Here is a 23139-nt window from a genome sequence, read left to right as displayed (position 1 = left end):
CTTCATTTCTAACATTATAAATAAATTCATGGCTGACGTTTTCATTCATAATTCAAATCTCACTTGCATCGTAACTTAGGACGTGAAAAAATATATCCGAAAAAGAAATACTTGGTAATAAAGAGGGACGATAAGAGAAATGTTATCGTTGTCATAGACTGAGATTAGTACATTCTGGAAGCGGATAGAAAATGACATTATTTCGAGTATTATGATATTTCTTTCCAAAACCCAACTTAATCATGATATGCATTGGCTATTTACGTGTAAGGGGATGTTGGGACAACTTGAGTCCGAATAATTCAAGAACGAGGTATTTTTATTTTGTTCCTAAACTTCACAAGCTTCTGGAGAGTTTGAATATATCTGTGGGGCTCCTCCAGGTATACCATTGTTTCAGAAGCTTCAAGTGAGACTGGGCGTTTTGCTATAAATTTTATTTAAACTCTTTGGTTCCGAAACAATTTTATATTGTTATGAATATTTAATATGTTTTGTAATTAGATTTTTTTCTCCATGAATATATCATATGCATTAGTGTATTATGACATTGACCTTGTCTAAAATCAAATTCATTGTCTACCTGTGCAATATCTTTAAGTTTGGTAAGCAAATAATGCATAGCTATTTGCCATAAGGGTGTGGGTTAAATATTAGGATTATTATTTTGGTTTGAGTCAAGAACATTATGTTTACCATGTTCTTTATAATAACTTTTGTGACAGATTTTATTTTGTAAACAGCCAAGAGTGTTGTAGGATGAAAGGATACAATAAATAGACACAGTATTTCCTTAAAAATGCTAATTGTGATATAATTCAGGAGGAGGGGTTAATAATATATTTAACTTGAGAAAGTAGTCATTCCTGCAATAACATACGAAGCAGAAATCAGTCTTATTGTTGTATTAGTTGTTTCATTTCGGTGTAATTTAATTATTCAAATTCTATTCACTGGAAATACAATCTGCTCTTTTATAATATTCTTAGACGAAGACATTAACTTTCAGTCTTATTGTTGTATTAGTTGTTTCATTTCGGTGTAATTTAATTATTCAAATTCTTTTCCCTGGAAATACAATCTGCTCTTTTATAATATTCTTAGACGAAGACATTAACTTTGATCATAATATTTTGATTAATTGGAAGGTGTTGTAACATGACCATATTTCATACTAGTGGTGCATTAATGCATTCAAGACTACAGGCACATCAACACCACAGCACTGGATCTTATTTCCAACATCACTGGAATTTAATTAGAAATTCATTAAGACTGATGATAGAACGTTCTGGACTATTTGGCATTTAATTCTTAATATCGTTAGTTCTATTAAAATGTTCACTTTATTTTCCAGGGAAATACATTTTTTGTTGAATTTTACAAAACTTGCTAGTTTTCGGTCTTTTCTTGTTGTTGTTGTTGTTGTTGTGGGGGTTAATGCCATTTTTAGCACACGATAGGCTATGTATGGCGGCCAGTATTAATAGTGGAGGAAGAACCCGGGAAAGCCCCGGGAAGAACCACTGACCCACGAGAAGCTGCTGGCAAGCTTTCTCACATACCCACCGGTCTTTTCTAGTACTTAGTTTGAGACCATAGAATCGATATAAGAATCGTAATAATATAACAAAAATACAAACGGTTTTCTGGGAAAGATATACATAAAATTAAAACTGCTGAAACATTATTTTCTGATTACAACATATATCGATAGCCTTTATGCTAACATCGACCATGATCATGGTTTTGATACTGTTACAAAGGCAATGCTTCAAAAAATCCGATTCCTAATCGACTTGATGAGGAAATGTACAACTTACTGTATATAAATTACAAAAATTACCTTGATAGAATCCTCTGTTTAAATTATTGTTGCACTTTAAAAGGCACGAATAACGAAGTTTACATTTTAATTGATACTTTTGAAACCATTTCCATACTTGTGGTATTAAAGCATATCCTGATACATATTGACCAGTGCAATGGTCCTAGTTCAGTGCAATGGTCCTAGTTCAGTGCAATGGTCATAGAGAAAAAGAATGTCCTTATAGCATTGTGTAGCTGCATAAAACCAACCTCGGGTCGAAACAAAATACTTCGCATCCAAATATTCTGGCAGCATCTTCGTCAAAATCCCATGCATTGTTGATTCTGGAAAGATAATATAATAACTCTAACAATAATAGATATATTAAATGAAGAAGTACAAGACATACCAGAAGATCCATACGTGAATATCTATGGTTTCGGGTTTGTGCTCTCTACGATGGAGAAAGAACTCTAGGTTAAATAATTATCATTATCAGTTGGTATCAGATGAACATCATTGAAAGCTACGTCAGTGCAGACCCAACTTAAAATACTGTATCGTAGCAACGAAGTCAATTTCTTAATTAGGATATTCGCCATTACAAAGTTAATCTTCATATTTTGATACGTTTCAAGTCTAGGAAAAAAAGAGGTACAATGGGTTGTAGATACATAGGGATTTATAAATGCAGTAAGATGATTTTTTTGTTGTTTAGTGTATGCAATCGGACTGAACGGTTTTTGCTTTTCAGTGATGTTTACGAAATTTTTCTTGCACGATAACGAGTATGTCAATTGCTGAAATTTGCATTTACTTTTACATTTATATTTACTTCATTCCGTTTTCTATGTGAAGCTTAATCAATGTTTAATTTCATTGAATAATAAACACTTCGATGGAAATCAATGCAGAAACATAAAAACACAGAGTACCATCAGAGAAATCATCAATCGTTATATATTATAGGACAAACCATTTAAATACATTGAAACAATAAGCTTTAGAAATTGCAGATATGAATTGCGTCATATCTTGTAAATTGTAATTGTAAATTGTAAATCACTGTAAATTATCGGCAGGTGACCTCAATTAAACGTATTTGTGTTTTGAGAGAGTATTATGCATAACACTTACCCAAACGAATACACTAGACAGGGAGGTCTGGGACGGTACGGTTCGTCTGCACACACCTCCTTACCTCCATCTTCTATCTTTCCAATCCGGACTACTCTCTGACATAAAGCCTGAATCGTATTGATGTAACTGATAAAAAGAAAGAAATGGCAACAAACAGGCTAAATTGTATTGAATTATTTATATATGTCGCAGCTGTGCATGTGTCATTTCATTATACTAATCTCTATCGCAGCAAAGCGAAACATCGGTTAAACTGATGATGTAAGTATTAAAACAATCAGATAAAAACAAAATAAAGCAAAGCCAAATACAAATGGACATTTACAAGGATGCGTTAAATACTTCAACATAAAATTTCTATTTTGTTGTCAATGTTGTTATCCACTTCCATTCTTTGTGGCAACATAGTTTAATTTCTTTCCTATACAATCAGCTTAAAGAAGCAACACTTTAGAGCAATTAACTAGAAATAGCGTAGCTTTATAAGTATAATGGTATTCTGATCAAATCTGGACCCAAGAAATCATTATATGTTATCGTAATAGGAAACAAATTAACAGACAACCGTCTTTATCATTGGAAATATTTCATTCTTGTTATGCATTATACTTTATAGAGCGTATTATTTGATGTATATTCATCTATAATGTGCACTTCTCATATATACGTACTCCCAAAATAGATCTTCCACTTTGGTCTCCGTCATGTTATCCAACTCAACGTCAGATGGAATCTTCACAGGAAAATCTCTGACTATACCAACGCTAGGAACCACATGCTTCCCTGACGTATTCTTTTCATCTGAGACCTTTTGATAACAAAGAAACATACACGAATCACCGTGTCTAATTTTGATAATACATAACAACTATCCGACTCAACGTTATACGAAATCATCAATCATTCTTTAACACTTTCGTAGATTTAGAAGGTGAGGTGAATTTCACTGATAAAAAACCAACAAAAGAAGGACTGTTACTCACGAGATATCACGCTCAAATGTAGATTGTTAAATACATGTGTACACTAAAACATCGGCAAGCATAAATACATTAAACAAGATATAAGATATTTAATAAAGATGATAATGTCTTGATTAATTCGAACATCAGAAGTTACAAAATTCCTGAACTTTGAGAATTCCTTCAATTCATTTAGCAAACTTGTAAAACACCAAAATGCTTCAAATCAATTGAACTTTTAATCAATTGAACCTTTAGCAAACTTGTAAAGCTCCCAAATGCTTCAAATCAATTAAACTTTTAATCAATTGAACCTTATAACTTGTAAAGCTCCCAAATGCTTCAAATCAATTGAACTTTTAATCAATTGAACCTTATAACTTGTAAAGCTCCCAAATGCTTCAAATCAATTGAACTTTTAATCAATTGAACCTTTAGCAAACTTGTAAAGCTCCCAAATGCTTCAAATCAATTGAACTTTTAATCAATTGAACCTTTAGCAAACTTGTAAAGCTCCCAAATGCTTCAAATCAATTGAACTTTTAATCATTTGAACCTTTAGCAAACTTGTAAAACACCAAATGCTTCAAATCAATTAAACGTTTAATCAATTGAACCTTTAGCAAACTTGTAAAGCTCCCAAATGCTTCAAATCAATTGAACTTTTAATCAATTATACTTTAGAAAACTTGTAAAGCTCCCAAATGCTTCAAATCAATTAAACTTTTAATCAATTGAACCTTTAGCAAACTTGTAAAACACCAAATGCTTCAAATCAATTGAACTTTTAATCAATTGAACCTTTAGCAAACTTGTAAAGCTCTCAAATGCTTCAAATCAATTAAACTTTTAATCAATTGAACCTTTAGCAAACTTGTAAAACACCAAATGCTTCAAATCAATTGAACTTTTAATCAATTGAACCTTTATCAAACTTGTAAAGCTCCCAAATGCTTCAAATCAATTGAACTTTTAATCAATTAAACTTTAGCAAGCTTGCAAAGCCCCCAAATGCTTCAAATCAATTGAACTTTTAATCAATTAAACTTTAGCAAACTTGTAAAACACCAAATGCTTCAAATCAATTGAACTTTTAATCAATTGAACCTTTATCAAACTTGTAAAGCTCCCAAATGCTTCAAATCAATTGAACTTTTAATCAGTTGAACCTTTAGCAAACTTGTAAAGCTCCCAAATGCTTCAAATCAATTGAACTTTTAATCAATTAAACTTTAGCAAGCTTGTAAAGCCCCCAAATGCTTCAAATCAATTGAACTTTTAATCAATTGAACCTTTAGCAAACCTGTAAAGCTCCCAAATGCTTCAAATCAATTGAACTTTTAATCATTTGAACCTTTAGCAAACTTGTTAGGCTCCCAAATGCTTCAAATCAATTGAACTTTTAATCATTTGAACCTTTAGCAAACTTGTAAAACACCAAATGCTTCAAATCAATTGAACTTTTAATCAATTGAACCTTTAGCAAACTTGTAAAGCTCCCAAATGCTTCAAATCAATCGAACTTTTAATCAGTTGAACCTTTAACAAACTTGTAAAGCTCCCAAATGCTTCAAATCAATTGAACTTTTAATCAATTGAACCTTTAGCAAACTTGTAAAGCTCCCAAATGCTTCAAATCAATTGAACTTTTGATTAATTAAAGTTTAGCAAACTTGTAAAGCCCCCAAATGCTTCAAAGCAATTGAACTTTTAATCAATTGAACCTTTAGCAAACTTGTAAAGCTCCCAAATGCTTCAAATCAATTGAACTTTTAATCAATTGAACCTTTAGCAAACCTGTAAAGCTCCCAAATGCTTCAAATCAATTGAACTTTTAATCAATTGAACCTTTAGCAAACTTGTAAAGCTCCCAAATGCTTCAAATCAATTAAACTTTTAATCAATTGAACCTTTAGCAAACTTGTAAAGCTCCCAAATGCTTCAAATCAATTAAACTTTTAATTATTTATATATTTTAACTTCCCCAGCTTTAGTTCAACAAAATCCACTGATGTCCAACGTATTATAAGCAAAACAATGTCATATCTCAATGATAGAAAGAATGAAATAGTTATTGAAATTGCGACGATGACAAGGAATCAGCAACTAAAACTATCATAAAATTGTTTATTGTGGAATAAACAAAATGCCATTGTTCATATCAACACCAATTTAATGTTCTTACTTGGCATTCATCACCCTAGGCGTCAAGCAATATCCCGAAATGAAACGAACGAGCTTTAGATTGGTACAATCTTTTCTTGTCTTGAAATATTTCGCACCTCAATTTTTTAGTCTTCAATACATGTAGGAACTTTAACATTCAGTTAGGTTTAACTGTGGTCTTTCATTTATCTCCCGTTCCTTAGCAACATATATATCTCCCGTTCCTTAGCAACATATACGAACTTAATAAATAAGTTATTTTGTATATTTGAACGAATCCTTTTATCTAACTCGAAGAACTTGTTGCCCGACCAGTTTGTTAGGTAATTCTAACTCGAAGAACTTGTTGCCCGACCAGTTTGTTAGGTAATTCTAACTCGAAGAACTTGTTGCCCGACCAGTTTGTTAGGTAATATAATTATTAAACTAATCATTAAATCGAGAATGACCAGAACATTCAATGTTGATAATCATCTTAGTAAATTGCACTATTAAGCTTCCGTTTTTAATGGGATCAAATGTTTTAAGGTGTTTCACTGCTCACCTAGAAACATTTGTTTAATCTAATATATTTATTCTTCAAGAGACATCATGCCACTACAACTACCTCCTATTCAATATTTTACAGATTTTCAACAGACATAGCAGGATTTGATATCTTTTATCCAAAGTTAACATTTTCTCTGACGTTTGAATTTGTTCACAGTGTAATGACCACTATGTCTTGCCAACCATTTCATTGTAAAAAGGCTTCCCAAATTGTTGATCAAAATCATGCAAAGAAAAACTTGCCATTTGTAAATCATTCAAAATGTATAACCAAGAAAATGATGGTTTCACGTGAGATAAAAATACAAGTGGTTGTAGATTCGTTAATATTGAAAAATACAAATAAAATAATTATACGGAGATTATTAAGTGGCAGTTAAAATGAAATAACTGGTACGCCTTTAGCAACATACTGCAAACGTTGGCAGGACAAACCAATAAATACAACTTGGTCAACACTAGATCAGCTGCAATATCATATTTATTGTTGGTGTAATTTTCCTGGTGGCACTATCATCTGTATTGCATACATTTCTTAATAAGTTGAATGATTTACACAGTTGAAAGATTGCATGAAATCAAGTGATATTTTATTACTGGCTTTAATCTATGAAGTTAGTGTTTGCCTTATTAGCACTGAGCATTATCCTGAAAACTAAAAAGAATAAACAAGAACAGAACATAAATTGATGCCATATAAAAAGTGTACTAGATCTTTTATTTTCTATTCATTTCTTTCTTTTGACAATAATTCTAACAACTGTTGTTATTCCAAGAGTATCTTTGTTCATTGTATAATAAAATCCTTCATGGAAATAAGAGAAGAGAAGATAGAAAATATCTTTAATTACGAAATTTTAGGTTCTCTTTGCTTCCACTTTGTGTTCTGATATATATTTTTGGATCACATTGCATTGTGTAGTTTTCAGCATTGTTGCAATTCAGTGAGACCCAGCTTGATATATCTTTATGTTACAATGGTTGGATTCTTCCGTAATTTCAGCAACAACGATTTTATGGCATATTCTGCATTCTGTTTTGTACTGCACTGGATAAGTTTGGATTTACATTATTTGTTTCTTGCTAGGAGCAAAACTCAGCTCGCCGTGCATGCTATTGATACATCTTTCATTAATGCGTTGATTTTAGAATCTTATTATCTTCTAAAACTCACTGTTGTCATGCATCAATGCATCGAGCTTCCCACATGCGTTATTTTAATACCATAGTGTTTTCAGCTGGTTAATAACCTTTAAAACCGCTCCCGTGGTTTAGTGGTTAGAGCCTCCGCCTCTCAAGCGGGAGATCATGGGTTCGAACCCCAGCCGAGTCATACAAAAGGCGTATAAATGGTACTAATAGCTGCCTCGCTGTGCGCTGAGCATTAAGAGGTTAGTGTCAGGACTGGTCGGTATGTTGTCAGGATAATGTGACTGGGTGGGATATGGTGCTATATGTCTTCAACATATTTTTAACTTTTCATATGCCATTTTCTTTGTCGTATGGAAATAACTGTTGTTTATAAAATATGCCCTATACATCAATCAGTTCGAGTCTTCGAGCATTTCACTTAAATTGGCTGAATTTAAATATTTCCTTCGTAAAATTATGAGTTCACTTTACAAATGCTGCTTGTACATCAAATTCACTGATTCGCCCATTTCAGATTTACTAATTGCAACATTATTAGTTATCATGTTAAAGGGATAGATTTGAAAATATATTTGATTTCGATTTCTCCCCTTCATCTGCATCCGACAGAGTCACGTCTATTGAACATGGGTAAGTGTAAACATTCACATCAAGTAGCTTTTGGTAAAACGTCAAAGTATTCCTGGTCTCAGGGAATAATACCCACATTTTTGTATTTATGGTGTTATTAAATATTTCTCATACAGATGCATTTTATATAAGTTGAAAAATATTCACTTTTTCTTTCCTGCAATAAGCCATTTCCTTCATAAAAATGTGTTTGCTTTAGGTTTTCCTTACCTATCTATTTTTCGAAACGTATTATGCGTGTTATATCTTTCATCTTATTCAGCCCATGAGTACATTGATTGGGCAATCCATCTTTTTAAAAATCTATGTATATAAACTTTTATTTTTTTCATGTTATTGCATGAAAACATTGTTTGTCTTTCCACTGGTAATCCGCTGGAATAAGAAAACTCTTTTTTATGGATATCATCTCGATTACTCGTGTAAACAGTACATATATTGTTAACTATTAATTTATTCTGATTCTATTTTTTCCAGATTAAATTATTCTCACAGATGAGCAGTGATATTACTTCAGTCAATTATACCCAAGAAGGCTGTCTTAAATATGCTCTTCGTCAGTCGTATCTTAGGAAACATTGGAACACCATTTAAAACGGAATTACGTCATCTATAGAATACAATACACTTGATAATAGTATTTGCTATTAACAAACCTGCACGAATCCATTTACAAATTGTAGCATTTGCAATGTTTATTTTTTAATATTTTGTGTTGACTATATTTGACTCTATAACAGATACTGAAGATATTTGTCTGTTATCAACAAATCAATACATGTTTTTGGCAGAATCGTTTTAGACGGGCCTTGTAAATTTAGCTTGTACTGTCAATTTAGCTGAATACAAATTTGTACAATATAGTCTCATTATATATCCTCGTTTGTTTGTAAACCCCCCCCCACCGATTTCAATAACGAAAACGTTTCATGTGATAAAAAGTGCACATAACTAAGTCAACTGAATTATTGATTTATAATTTCTAACCTGACTGTGACCAGAATGGAACTAATACTGGCATCCCCATCACCTTTCATGCTTAACGGATTTTCCATACTAACACGGCGCCATATTGCATACACTATGGGTTAGTTTATTTCCATCCGACAACATAACGACGTAGTTTATTCTATTCGGTAACTGCCGGATAATTCCGTAAATTACAAGAACGTTGAGAGTTTTGGAATTATATCCCTTGGCCTTTGCACACACGAACATAAAAATTAAACAGCTTGTTAAATGAAAGTCAAATTTTTTTGTTGTCATTTTATTCAACATTGTAAGTATCGGAAGCAGACGACATATATGTATGTGTCGTGCACACACGCCTTTGCTGAAAATGGACTTGTTCAGGAACTGGAAATGGATCTCAACCATGTCCGTCTATTATATTGAAAACTTCCGTTAAGCATGAAACGCGCAGACGATGACGGTGTTAGGGCCACTCTACTCACAGTCAGGTTAGAAATTATAAATCAATGACTAAGTTCCTTGCACTTTTATCACATTAAAGTTTTCCATTATTGAAATTGGTGGGGGGGGTACAAACAAACGGGGATATGTAATGAGACTATAATACTGATCCGATTTTCGCTTCATGCCTTCATCATACAGTATAGATTCAATCATTGACTATCCTACTTTAAGCTACTTATCTTAATGCTATTATCATTAAATATAACATGAATATCGGCAACTGTTCCAAAGCTTTGTAAACTGTCTTTATATAAATTTCGAAACAAAAGCCTCGACATTTATATCGTCACAGCCATTTGCGGATTTTTGTGAATGCATGGACACTTTGGATTATATATCTGTGATACATCAATACTGTTGGCACATTGGGAGATTCAAATTTAGAAGTCATTTGGAACTCAATACATTTTGATTTGCGATAGAATTTTAAGACTATTTGGTATTTAATATACAATATTATAAGTTACTTTAAAATTTTCACTTTTATTCACGGGAAATAAGTTAGTTGTAGAATTTTACAAAACTAGTTGATTTCGGTTTTCTTCTATTGCTAAAGACAATAGCGTTTTAGCAGTACTGATAGCGTTTTAGCAATACTGATAGCGTTTTAGCAGTACTGATAGCGTTTTAGCAATACTGATAGCGTTTTAGCAGTACTGATAGCGTTTTAGCAATACTGATAGCGTTTTAGCAATAGCGTTTAAGCAATACTGATAGCGTTTCTTTGATCTCAATCTCAAGAAAAACATGTACCATCATTTTAAAAACGCTTCAGTTGAATTGAATGTATAATATTTGCCATTATTTATGTTTTGTAACACGTCTGTCATTGGCATCATTAGACAGAAATATTGTTTGTTCCTACATGAGATGGTAATGCCCAAGTCAACAATATTCCTGATTAAAATAGTATTCTAATTTTATCGGCATCTATAAAACAAAATGACTGTATTTATAAAACTTTGATTCCGATGCTATATTCACATTATTACTTGGTATATGTTTTACAGCACTCTTACTATGACGAAAATTATCTAACATCTTTACCTCGGTTTTTATGCCAGCTTCTTGGTTTTTAAGTCAGTCATCTAAGTCAATGAATGGGTTTCCACTGAGCGCTCATACATATCTATGTGTGATTTTAAATATGTATTTTTTATTGCATCATTAATTTCCTGTCTGATTTGGTATACATGAAAGATGTTATGGGTTATTTTTTTTTCCATTGGTACATTAAGTAGCAAAGTTTACATTTTTATTATTGTAAATAACATATTTAGTTAAATCTTTAAATATTTTGCTTGCAAGTGCCTTGAATACTTACACTCTAACATAGATGTAAATTCTGACCAAAGTGACCACTTTAAATGTGAAGAAAGTTCTGACCAAATTATTCATTCTAACAGTGATGAAAATTCTGACCAAAGTGCCCACTCTATCAGTGATGAAAATTCTGACCAAAGTGCCCACTCTAACAGTGATGAAAATTCTGACCAAAGTACTCATTCTAACACTGATGAAAATTCCGACCAAAGTGCCCACTCTAACAGTGATGAAAATTCTGACCAAAGTGCCCACTCTAACAGTGATGAAATTCTGATCAAAGTACTCATTCTAACACTGATGAAAATTCTGACCAAAGTGCCCATTCTAACATTGATGAAAATTCTGACCAAAGTCCTCATTCTAACATTGATGAAATATTCTGACCAAAGTGTCCATTCTAACAGTGATGAAAATTCTGATCAAAGTCCTCATTCTAACATTGATGAAAATTCTGACCAAAGTGCCCATTCTAACATTGATGAAAATTCTGACCAAGTCCTCATTCTAACATTGATGAAAATTCTGACCAAAGTGCCCATTCTAACATTGATGAAAATTCTGACCAAAGTACTCACTCTAATAGTGATGAAAATTCTGACCAAAGTGCCCACTCTAACAGTGATGAAAATTCTGACCAAAGTGCCCACTCTAACAGTGATGAAAATTCTGACCAAAGTGCCCACTCTAACATTGATGAAAATTCTGACCAAAGTGCCCACTCTAACATTGATGAAAATTCTGACCAAAGTGCCCACTCTAACAGTGATGAAAATTCATACCAAAGTGCCCACTCTAACAGTGATGAAAATTATGACCAAAGGGCCCACTCTAACAGTGATGAAAATTCTGACCAAAGTGCCCATTCTAGCAGTGATGAAAATTCTGACCAAAGTACTCATTCTAACATTGATGAAAATTCTGACCAAAGTCCGCATTCTAACAGTGATGAAAATTCTGACCAAAGTGACCCCTCTAACGTTGATGAAAATTCTGACCAAAGTGCCCACTCTAACATTGAAGAAAATTCTGACTAAAAGTACCCACTCTAACATTGATGAAAATTCTGACCAAAGTGCCAATTCCAACATTGATGAAAATTCTGAACAAAGTGCCCACTCTAACATTGATGAAAATTCTGACCAACCTGCCCACTCTAACAGTGATGAAAATTCTGACCAAAGTGCCCATTCTAACATTGATGAAAATTCTGACCAAAGTGTCCACTCTAACAGTGATGAAAATTCTGACCAAAGTGCCCACTCTAACACTGATGAAAATTCTGACCAAAGTACTCATTCTAACACTGATGAAAATTCTGACCAAAGTACTAATTCTAACACTGATGAAAAGTTTGACCAAAGTTCCTATTCTAACATTGATGAAAAATCTGACCAAAGTGCCCACTCCAACAGTGATGAAAATTCTGACCAAAGTACCCACTCTAACATTGATGAAAATCTTGACCAAAGTGCCCACTCTAACAGTGATGGAAATTCTGACCAAAGTGCCCATTCTAACAGTGAAGAAAATTCTGACCAAAGTGCCCACTCTAACAGTGATGAAAATTCTGACCAAAGTGCCCACTCTAACAGTGACGAAAATTCTGACCAAAGTGCCCACTCTATCAGTGATGAAAATTCTGACCAAAGTGACCACTCTAACAGTGATGAAAATTCTGACCAAAGTGTCCACTCTAACAGTGATGGAAATTCTGACCAAAGTACGCACTCTAACAGTGATGAAAATTCTGACCAAAGTGCCCACTCTAACACTGATGAAAATTCTTACCAAAGTGTCCACTCTAACAGTGATGAAAATTCTGACCAAAGTGCCCACTCTAACATTGATTAAAATTCTGACCAAAGTACTCATTCTAACACTGATGAAAATTCTGACCAAAGTACTAATTCTAACACTGATGAAAAGGTTGACCAAAGTTTCCATTCTAACATTGATGAAAATTTTGACCAAAGTACCCACTCCAACAGTGATGAAAATTCTGACCAAAGTACCCACTCTAACGTTGATGAAAATTCTGACCAAAGTGCCCACTCTAACAGTGATGAAATTTCTGACCAAAGTGCCCATTCTAACATTGAAGAAAATTCTGACCAAAGTGTCCACTCTAACAGTGATGAAAATTCTGACGAAAGTGCCCACTCTAACAGTGACGAAAATTCTGACCAAAGTGCCCACTCTATCAGTGATGAAAATTCTGACCAAAGTGCCCACTCTAACAGTGATGCAAATTCTGACCAAAGTGTCCATACTAACATTGAAGAAAATTCTGACAAAAGTGCCCATTCTAACATTGATGAGAAGTCTGACCAAAGTGCCCATTCAAACAGTGATGAAAATTCTGACCAAAGTGCCCACTCTAACAATGATGAAAATTCTGACCAAAGTGTCCACTCTAACATTGATGAAAATTCTGACCAAGGTGCCCCCTCTAACACTGATGAAAATTCTGACCAAAGTGCCCATTTTAACATTGATGGAAATTCTGACCAAAGTGCCCACTCTAACAGTGATGATAATTCTGACCAAAGTGCCCACTCTAACACTGATGAAGATTCTGACCAAAGTGCCCACCCTAACAGTAATGAAAATTCTGACCAAAGTGCCCACTCTAACATTAATGAAAATTCTGACCAAAGTGCCCACTCTAACAGTGATGAAAATTCTGACCAAAGTGCCCACTCTAACAGTGATGAAAATTCTGACCAAAGTGCCCATTCTGACATTGATGAAAATTCTGACCAAAGTGCCCATTCTAACATTGATGAAAATTCTGACCAAAGTGCCTATTCTAACATTGATAAAAATTCTGACAAAGTGTCCACTCTAACAGTGATGAAAATTCTGACCAAAGTGCCCACTCTAACAGTGATGGAAATTCTGACCAAAGTGCCCACTCTAACAGTAATGAAAATTCTGACCAAAGTACTCATTCTAACAGTGATGAAAATTCTGACCAAAGTGTCTACTCTAACAGTGATAAAATTTCTGACCAACGTGCCCACTCTAACAATGATGAAAATTCTGACCAAAGTGCCCCCTCTAACAGTAATGAAAATTCTGACCAAAGTACTCATTCTAACATTGATGAAAATTCTGACCAAAGTACTAATTCTAACATTGATGAAAATTTTGACCAAAGTGCCCATTCTAATATTGATGAAAATTTTGACCAAAGTGCCCACTTTAACAGTGATGAAAATTCTGACCAAAGTGCCCACTCTAACAGTGATGAAAATTCTGACCAAAGTGCCCACTCTAACTGTGATGAAAATTCAGACCAAAGTGCCCACTCTAACAGTGATGAAGATTCTGACCAAAGTGCCCACTCTAACATTGATAAAAATTCTTACCAAAGTACTCATTCTAACATTGATGAAAATTCTGACCAAAGTACTAATTCTAACACTGATGAAAATTTTGACCAAAGTACTTATTCTAACATTGAAGAAAATTCTGACCAAAGTGCCCACTCTAACAGTGATGATAATTCTGACCAAAGTGTCCACTCTAACAGTGATGAAAATTCTGACCAAAGTGCCCTCTCTGACAGTAATGAAAATTCTGACGAAAGTGCCCACTCTAACAGTGGTGAAAATTCTGACCAAAGTGTCCATTCTGACATTGATGAAAATTCTGACCAAAGTGCCCATTCTAACAGTGATGAAAATTCTGACCAAAGTGCCCACTCTAACAGAGATGGAAATTCTGACCAAAGTGCCCATTCTAACATTGATGAAAATTTTGACCAAAGTGCCTATTCTAACATTGATGAAAATTCTGACCAAAGTGCCCATTCTAACATTGATGAAAATTCTGACCAAAGTGCCCGTTTTACAGTTCATTTGTAATGAGCATGAGGCATATATATTTGAACTAACGAACTTTTCCCACCACCACCAGAAAGGTATGTGCGGTCGGGAAACGCTTATTGCAGACCTGTTTTTACTATCATCTATAAAAAATGAAACTGCCAAATTAGCATTATTTTAGAACATTTTGTGTTGGTTGCCATAGTGACACGCGTTCTTTTTTGCATATGTCCCACATGATGTGCTTTCATTCTGATTTGCTAATGTGCTTCTTTGTACTCATGGCAACTATGGCTCAAGTTGTCTCAGTCTATACTTGTAATGCATGGATTGTGTTTTGTTTTCTTTGACTGTATCAGGCGGCACGTATTTATTCAATCCCACACTATATCGGTTCCTACCTCAAATCTTTTGACTTCTTAGTTCTTATCATGGGTTCACATATGATCTTCCTCACGTGATTCTTTCTTGTCATGCATTTGAGTTATATCTATCTCTCCTTGTATAGCGTATTTGACTCTATAAACATTGAGACGGCTCTAATATATGTAGCCAGCAAAATTAACCTCTCGTTAAAACCTAACGGCAGTTATTTTGATACACCTAAACCTAGCGGACGCATACGCTTCAAACTTAACGTACTGATCCCGACCATCTTAAATCAGTCCGGTTTGGTGACTTATCGATGCTACAAACATAGAATGACATCTTATCATCTCCTTTTTTTATTAATATTTCAGATAGCAAGATAGTATGTGCGCTCTTAAAAATATAAGTTTTCTTATTGAAGATAATTATGAATAGTCTTACAGCGCCACTGAATATTGATTTTTGCAAAGTAACATTCCCCTGGTCTTTCTAACCAGAACAAATCGATTTTTGTTAAATAGCACTCTGCTATTATGGTTTCAGTAAATATCAATCTTGTTATTTTAATTTTATTATATACCTATATTAGTGGCTTGGTGTGTTTTCGCTAACGCGCCTGGGTAGTAGTTAAATGAAAGTAATGAAATTCGAATTTCTCGATCAATTTATTTCATTTAAATCTCACCACGAGTCAATACTTAAGTTTAACCTAATACATGTAATATATTATATGTAAATGTTTTAGACATTCCTCGGGTTTGTTATGATCAATTCAAAATAATCTTGAAGACAGTCAATTCTCAATCTTTGTTTTTACCGAATTTATTTCTAGTGTATAAGCTTTCCCAGAATATTACTTAGTACATCAATGTCAAATAGAGCCTTCGATAACTCAATAAATCGAAAGTGATTAAATCAGTTCACTTACAACCTGTTTAACACTTTTACTCTAGGGGTTCCCGTTTACATGTGCAAACCGTTTTATATTCAATTCCTAAGCAGGAGATACATTCAATGAGACGTATCGTTGGAACCCAAGTCACTCCCGCGTTTTACGCTGGTTACGAAAAGTGTACATAGTATACATTATGAGGCAGTTAAAAAAGGACTAATTGCAGCAACAAGGCACGTGTCTGTATTATGTCTCTACATATATACATGGGGATGTATGCGCTCATACATAGTAATTAAAACAGTATAATAAAGTGGCCTGATTTCATTAATTATTTTGCTGCTCTTTAAAACAGAATGCCGTAAATTAGATACAGATTTTATTATCACTTTTATTTATAAATATTAATATTATTTTCCTATTGAACCCTTTGGTGACGATGACCCTTGTGAATTCAGATACCCCTCCGGTGGTCTATTGGTTAGAGCGTCCGCCTCGGATGCGGGAGGTCGTGGTTTCAATCCCCGGCCGAGTCATACCAAAGACTTATAAAAATGATACTAACATCTGCCTCGCTTGGCGCTCAGCATTAAGACGTTAGTGTTAAGATTGGTTGGCCTGGTGTCAGGATAATGTGACTAGGTGGGACATCATGGTACATGTCTGCGGCATGATGCCCCAGTGCTAGACATCGCTATAAACTGCCACACTGCAGACATTGTAGCGATATCACTGAAAATTGTTAAAGCTACGTGAAAAATCCAAATCACAAACACGCACACACACATTAATTTAGAGGTTCAATATGTATAGTTATCCTGGACAAGAACGATAATGTTGTAGATGATATAACATTATTCTCTTTTTACAAATATTACATTTCTCGACGTCATTTCCAGCAGATTTATTTTTGCTGTTGGCTAACTTCTTTTAATATATGGGAGTATTTCCTATCTAGGATGATGTTTATCAAGAACAATACATACTTCGGTAGTAGTTACAAAAAAAAAACAATGTTCCGAGCATCCTTTGTTCAAGACAGTTTCATCATACCATTTGTTCTGGTATTGATTTCACGTATTGGCTTGCAATGAAATTGTATGCAGTAGATGACCAAAAAAAGAAACGTATATTCTTGCTTTTCCTATCTCAGATCAATTATGCAACAAATTAAAATTACATCTTTAGGGGTTATATGGACTTAGCATTCTCGAAACAGGACAAAGAACCGAATGTAGCCAAATTGACAGGATTAATAACTAAACTTGTTATTTTGATTATTCAAATGTTGTCATGATAATTTATTTCATTGCTAGAAAAGATCTATGTTGTTAAGAATTTGGCAGTCGATGAGTTATATATTATTTACCTTGTGCGTTGACTTTGGCAATACAGGGTTGCTGAAATACTGAAAGAGAGATATAAATACAAATGTGTCTTTAGAATTAGGACATATCAAAAATATAATTTTATAAAGTTTAATAAAATAGTATTCCCTGTAGAACTATTTGACAGGGATTATGTGATATGCAGACGAGCATGAAAAACTGAACCCATTTACTGATTATCCATTGTCATGTTTGCAACTTTTAGTTGAAATAAAAACGAATATAAAATTCAAATGACTGCTTCAATTGCAATCATTGAACGTTTATTTTAATAAAGGATTTATATGGCAATAATGATAATAAATACAAACCTTTTTGTATACGTATTCACACAAATACATGGTAGCATTTCCTTGTATCTCTGTACTCCATTCATATTGATAAATCTAATTTCACACATGTGAAATTCACCCGAGCAAAATATCTTACTTTCAGCTCAATTTGCTCAGACTACATGCGATGCTGAGCGATGAAAACTCCTCCCTTTCATCCAAACTACCCATCTGTAAACTACTATAGTTTGACCTTTTTAAGAGATATCGGATAAATAAGCCCGAAAAAAGAGAAACAAATGTTGGAAATATACCAGGAACACAGTTTGGCAGGTTGCATGTACTCATACAGAAGTTAATATCTAAGTCAGTAGCGGAAGAAAACACACACTTGGCTCAAGCTGTTAATATTTACATTGTTGTGCTTGAAGGCATTGTTAGGTTGTTATGCTCTCTTAACAGTTTAAACTTAATCATAATGGCAAAGATTGATTTCATGCAGAGAAGAGACATTGTGTTACAATCTCGACTAGATATTTCAAGCATGATGCAAGTTAATCCTGCATTCTTCACATCCACACTCGTTATCAAAAGCTACAGTGGTTAGCGTGACATTATCCTGGACCAAATGGTGTGGGTTCTAATTAAGCCAAGAAAATACATGTAGATTTCATCTTAGATAGAATAAAAGGCTCATTTGCATAGTTATAACTCTCTTTGACTGCATGATTCCACTGCCTTGGCACATCCTTCTGGAAGGAAAGTAGAACCAGTTACGTTGGATCTAAATAGGGATCATTTGGGTCTGTGACTGAAATGCCCAACAAAGCAAATTAATATATAGTGCTAACAAAAAAGAACACTTGTAAAGTCATCAAGGATTAAACGAATTTCATAATGCATAATGGATAATGGAAAGTCGATAAAGGACCAGTATAAAAGCCAAGGGAGAAGATAAAGGAATAAAATTTAATTTCTGATTGTCACCATCATGGTCCCAACCACCACAAACACCATATGTATCATCATTCAAAGTTGAGGAAAATTCCATAAACTTGATATCCAATGAAGTCAAGGTGATATGTGTGATTTTCATCCCATACAAACTGTATATTCCATATATTCTTTATTTTTACCACATTTCTTACTCTTACATTCCCTGTAATTTCATAGTGTTTCTATTAAATATATATTGTAAGTGACTATGGACAGAGTTGTGTATGCAGGATTAAAAGACAATAATGACATCGCGTGCTCTTTATACTACGGATTAGACCATCATCATCCCATCCTAATAGTCTACTACAACATTTATCTTCTTCTTCTTTGTATTATTATTATTATTATCATTATTATTATTATTATTATTATTATTAGTAGTAGTAGTAGTAGTGGTAGTAGTAGTAGTGTTGCAGCTGAGCACAGTTATTGTTACAACTGCTTGTGTAAAGTTGGAAAAGCGGTTTTGTTACTTTTGTTGTGATTCTACTGATAATAACTCTGGCTGACTGATGTGTTAAATATATAAGGTCACTGTGGTATATTCATTGTAAATTCAAATATCATTCGTTCTTTGCGGATTTGATTGTTGTTTTTTTTTGTTGCTCTAGAGTACATGTACTAAGACTGTTTAAGGAAGTAATATTTTCTTCTCATCAATATGATGTATATGCAGTTGTATGCTCTGGCTTAGGACATATTGCTTTCAAATGGCTAAAACGCTTTCACTAAACACACTAATATGAAGAATGTAAAATTGTCACAGTGTGCTTGTATGAAAGAAAAGCATGTGCCATTCAATCTGTAATAATTTTACTATGCTATTCTAATGAAATATGAAATACATTAGAGTTAACTGCATATCTCTTTGTAGGTATTTGTTTTTATTTCGTAAAGATTTATGTTGCATATAAAAACAAAATGCAACGACGTTTAACTTTATCAATAGTTTCCTGTGTATACTGCTTAAAAGTAAACACTATACTTTGCATTTACAGAACGTACGTACTAAGTTATATATTTTGTATATCATTAAGTAATGACTAAGTGAACACCTGATTTGGAAAGTTTTCATCGAATAGAGAGTATTATATATACATTTATTATATGCTCATTTCTTTTCTCCGTTAACATTACATTGTCTGAATCGTTTAGTATTTTACGATATTGAACTCGCGCGTACTTCATATTGCACTCATAAATGAATTACTTTCTATTGTAAACAAACAAAAGAAACAGACGCCAGCACTTTTAATTTGTAAACTCGCGTAGTAGGCGTTTTATGTTTTGGTTGATAAAATTTGTTTCTGAATGAACTAAAGCAGATGTTTCGTGGACTGCCACGTACGAGCTGCTTTGCTACATTCAGCGTTAACATTTTGATACAGTGTTTCGGATTTAGGCAGGCGATAGATGCCAGATTTCAAATATGCTGGGTACCAACAAGTAACATGCAAGTGACAAAGCATAAACTGTCTTCTTTAGCTGGTAATAAAAATGGCAAAAACTATAATTGCAGTTTTACGTCATGAATTTCGTCAAAATGTACTATCTTCGTTCTGTTAATCCGAATTACATGAGTCATATCACGGGTTCTCAAGCTTGATTACACATTTTGAAATTTGACTTTAATTTCGACTATATTCCAAGTGCAATTACATCCTGTTTACTGCACTCAAAATGAAATAAACATCATATTCCATAGCTTCTTTTAGGTAATTGCAATTGAAAGACTTCATATTTTCCCCACATTATAGTTTCCAATATTCAACGAGAGAACAGAAACACACTTGTATATATCAACACGCTGCTCCGTCGCCGTTGAAATCCATTCAGTAATCACGACAATTCGTAGAATCGACAAAAATACCAAATCTATTAATTCCAGATCAAAGAGAAATATTTTTGCAACTCGCATTTAATCACAACATGACTCAAAATTTAAATTATAGATAGAGCAAAAAGCCATTATTTTTTTTAAAGTTGTGTCTAGCGCACGACTAAGTTCAAATTAATCTGGGCGTAGGTATGTGCGCATTAATAATGTTGTTAAGTATTGATGAATCTGCGCTTGTGTATTTAGTTTGGAGTACGGCAATCATTCAGTTACTTTGTTTCTTGTAGTGTATTTTTTTAAATACATAATTAAGCTTTTGATAGAATAACAAAATGAGCATATAATGAAAGGTTACTGCATTTGTATGGGAAAATATGAACTTGTTTTGTCGTGCAGTACTTCCATCAGAAAAACTCGTTCATATCTTCCCATACAAATGCAGTAACCTATAAATGTCTGAACACAAACTTATTTTGTTATCTATTGAGTATAAATATTTAGTGCAGTTACGCAACCTATTTATTGGAAATCTGTATAATTGGCAAAAGCGTTCTATATAATGGATATCTGTATAATTGGTAAAGCGTTCTATATACTGGATATCTTTATAATTGATAAAGCGTTCTGTATAATGGATATCTTTATAATTGGTAAAGCGTTCTGTATAATGGATATCTTTATAATTGGGAAATCGTTCTATATACTGGATATCTGTATAATTGATAAAACGTTCTAAATGCTGGATATCTGTATAATTGATAAAGCGTTCTATATACTGGATATCTGTATAATTGATAAAGCGTTCTATATACTGGATATGTGTATAATTGATAAAGCGTTCTATGTACTGGATATCGGTTTAAAGCGTTTTCAAACAATGTTGAATAACATGCTAAGCAAATTTACCTTTCCAATGACGTCGATATTTTTCGTCCTCTCCAGGATGAGCCAAACTCCAACAATACAGACGGCAAAAGTACAGCAGATCCAAAGACACATATTTGGTTGCTTCCAACGACAGATGGACATTTTCGTTTTGCTGATGAGCTTTTGAACTCGGAAGGGCAGTTCAGTGATCTGTAAACAAAGATTACATAGTGCGTCATTCATTAGTATTCAATTTCAGATGGAAACCATCACAAATAGCTGCCCTTTTAATGTGTTTGCCTTTCACAGTCCTTACAACAATGACATCTAAACTCCAGCCAGGAATCGAATTTGTTGTTGTACTTTGCTTAATCAACTGACAGTCAAATCGAAGATGATCATCCTCCATCTATCTGTTCATAAACTGCAATACAAGTATAATCAAATTAATGCTAATTTTGTTGGTCTGTACCCAGGATCTACAACCAACGCAATTGTCTACAAGAAAAAATTGTTTTTGTTTTTCAATTTCTATTTTATACAGCATACTTTGTGTTGACTTAACACATTTCAGAGAGGTGAAAGAAGCGTTCTCAATAGTTTAGCATGAAAGCAGTACTACCGGTATCAAAAGATTGTTGACATACATAAAGATCATTTAGCATTAAATATTTTCTCGTCGTTTTTATACCGAAACATCGGTCAATCGGAGACTACTGATACAGGAAGGAACCTTAGTTAAGACAACTTGTCTATGATGATAAGCTTAGTTGCTTACACGAATACCAATCAAGTATGGGAAGTAATTTGACGAACTCGTTCTCAAAGCCGAAGTTCTTGAAGTGCATCTCTCCACTGAAGAAAACTAAAGAGTATTACATAAAAACCAGTATCAAAGAGTACGAAATGATTTTGAAAAATAATGAGTTTTTAATACGAAAATGCAAACGGTTCAAGAGAAAATGAAGAAACTACAATGTACATGCTATTCCAGGGGAAAAAAGAATGAACATCCAAAGACATCACTAGATGGAAACAAATGTTACGTACGAGAAATAAAAACATGGCTACTAAAATTTGCGCAGTGTCCTTATCAGAGCAATAAACAATATTTATATACATCCAATTAAATATACGAATTCGATTCGAACTACAGGCTGACACGGGACACAAAGTGAATGATTTAAAGCTATTTATTAAGGTTATGAGCAAAATTATATGCAATGAAAATGACAAGTGATTATGCAATCACTAGCCTATTAATACTGTCTTGCCACAGCCAGAGAAGACAGAGTCATCGCGCCACGTACACAAACCAACTTTGCATTTTGCAGGGCAAACATTTACCATGTACAATATAAACGTGTCCATAAAACCTTCAATGGTAAGAATACCACTAAAATATTAAAGTGAGTGGCCATAAGAGGACTTGTACGCCAAAAATAGATGAAGCAAAATCCAGTACGCCATTAGT

The 23139-nt window shown here is 33.6% G+C and overlaps 1 protein-coding gene across 1 annotated transcript in view; it reads right to left on the bottom strand.

The window, feature by feature from the left end:
• LOC149808548 (putative methyltransferase-like protein 24) overlaps positions 1–23139 on the bottom strand; it is a 67316-nt gene that overhangs the window by 5048 nt on the left and 39129 nt on the right. The window contains exons 2-6 of the mRNA XM_089950870.1: positions 21705–21875; positions 17672–17710; positions 3622–3758; positions 2948–3076; positions 2080–2154 (exon numbers count right to left, since the gene is read on the bottom strand). Of these exons, the coding sequence (XP_089806996.1) occupies positions 2080–2154; positions 2948–3076; positions 3622–3758; positions 17672–17710; positions 21705–21827 (503 nt within the window). The 5' untranslated portion in view covers positions 21828–21875. The remainder of the gene's footprint in view (positions 1–2079; positions 2155–2947; positions 3077–3621; positions 3759–17671; positions 17711–21704; positions 21876–23139) is intronic.

The sequence above is a fragment of the Sinohyriopsis cumingii genome, chromosome 1, assembly GCF_028554795.1.
Source record: "Sinohyriopsis cumingii isolate HCF-2022 chromosome 1, ASM2855479v2, whole genome shotgun sequence".
NCBI lineage: Eukaryota > Metazoa > Mollusca > Bivalvia > Unionida > Unionidae > Sinohyriopsis > Sinohyriopsis cumingii.
This window is presented reverse-complemented; position numbering and strand designations above follow the sequence as displayed.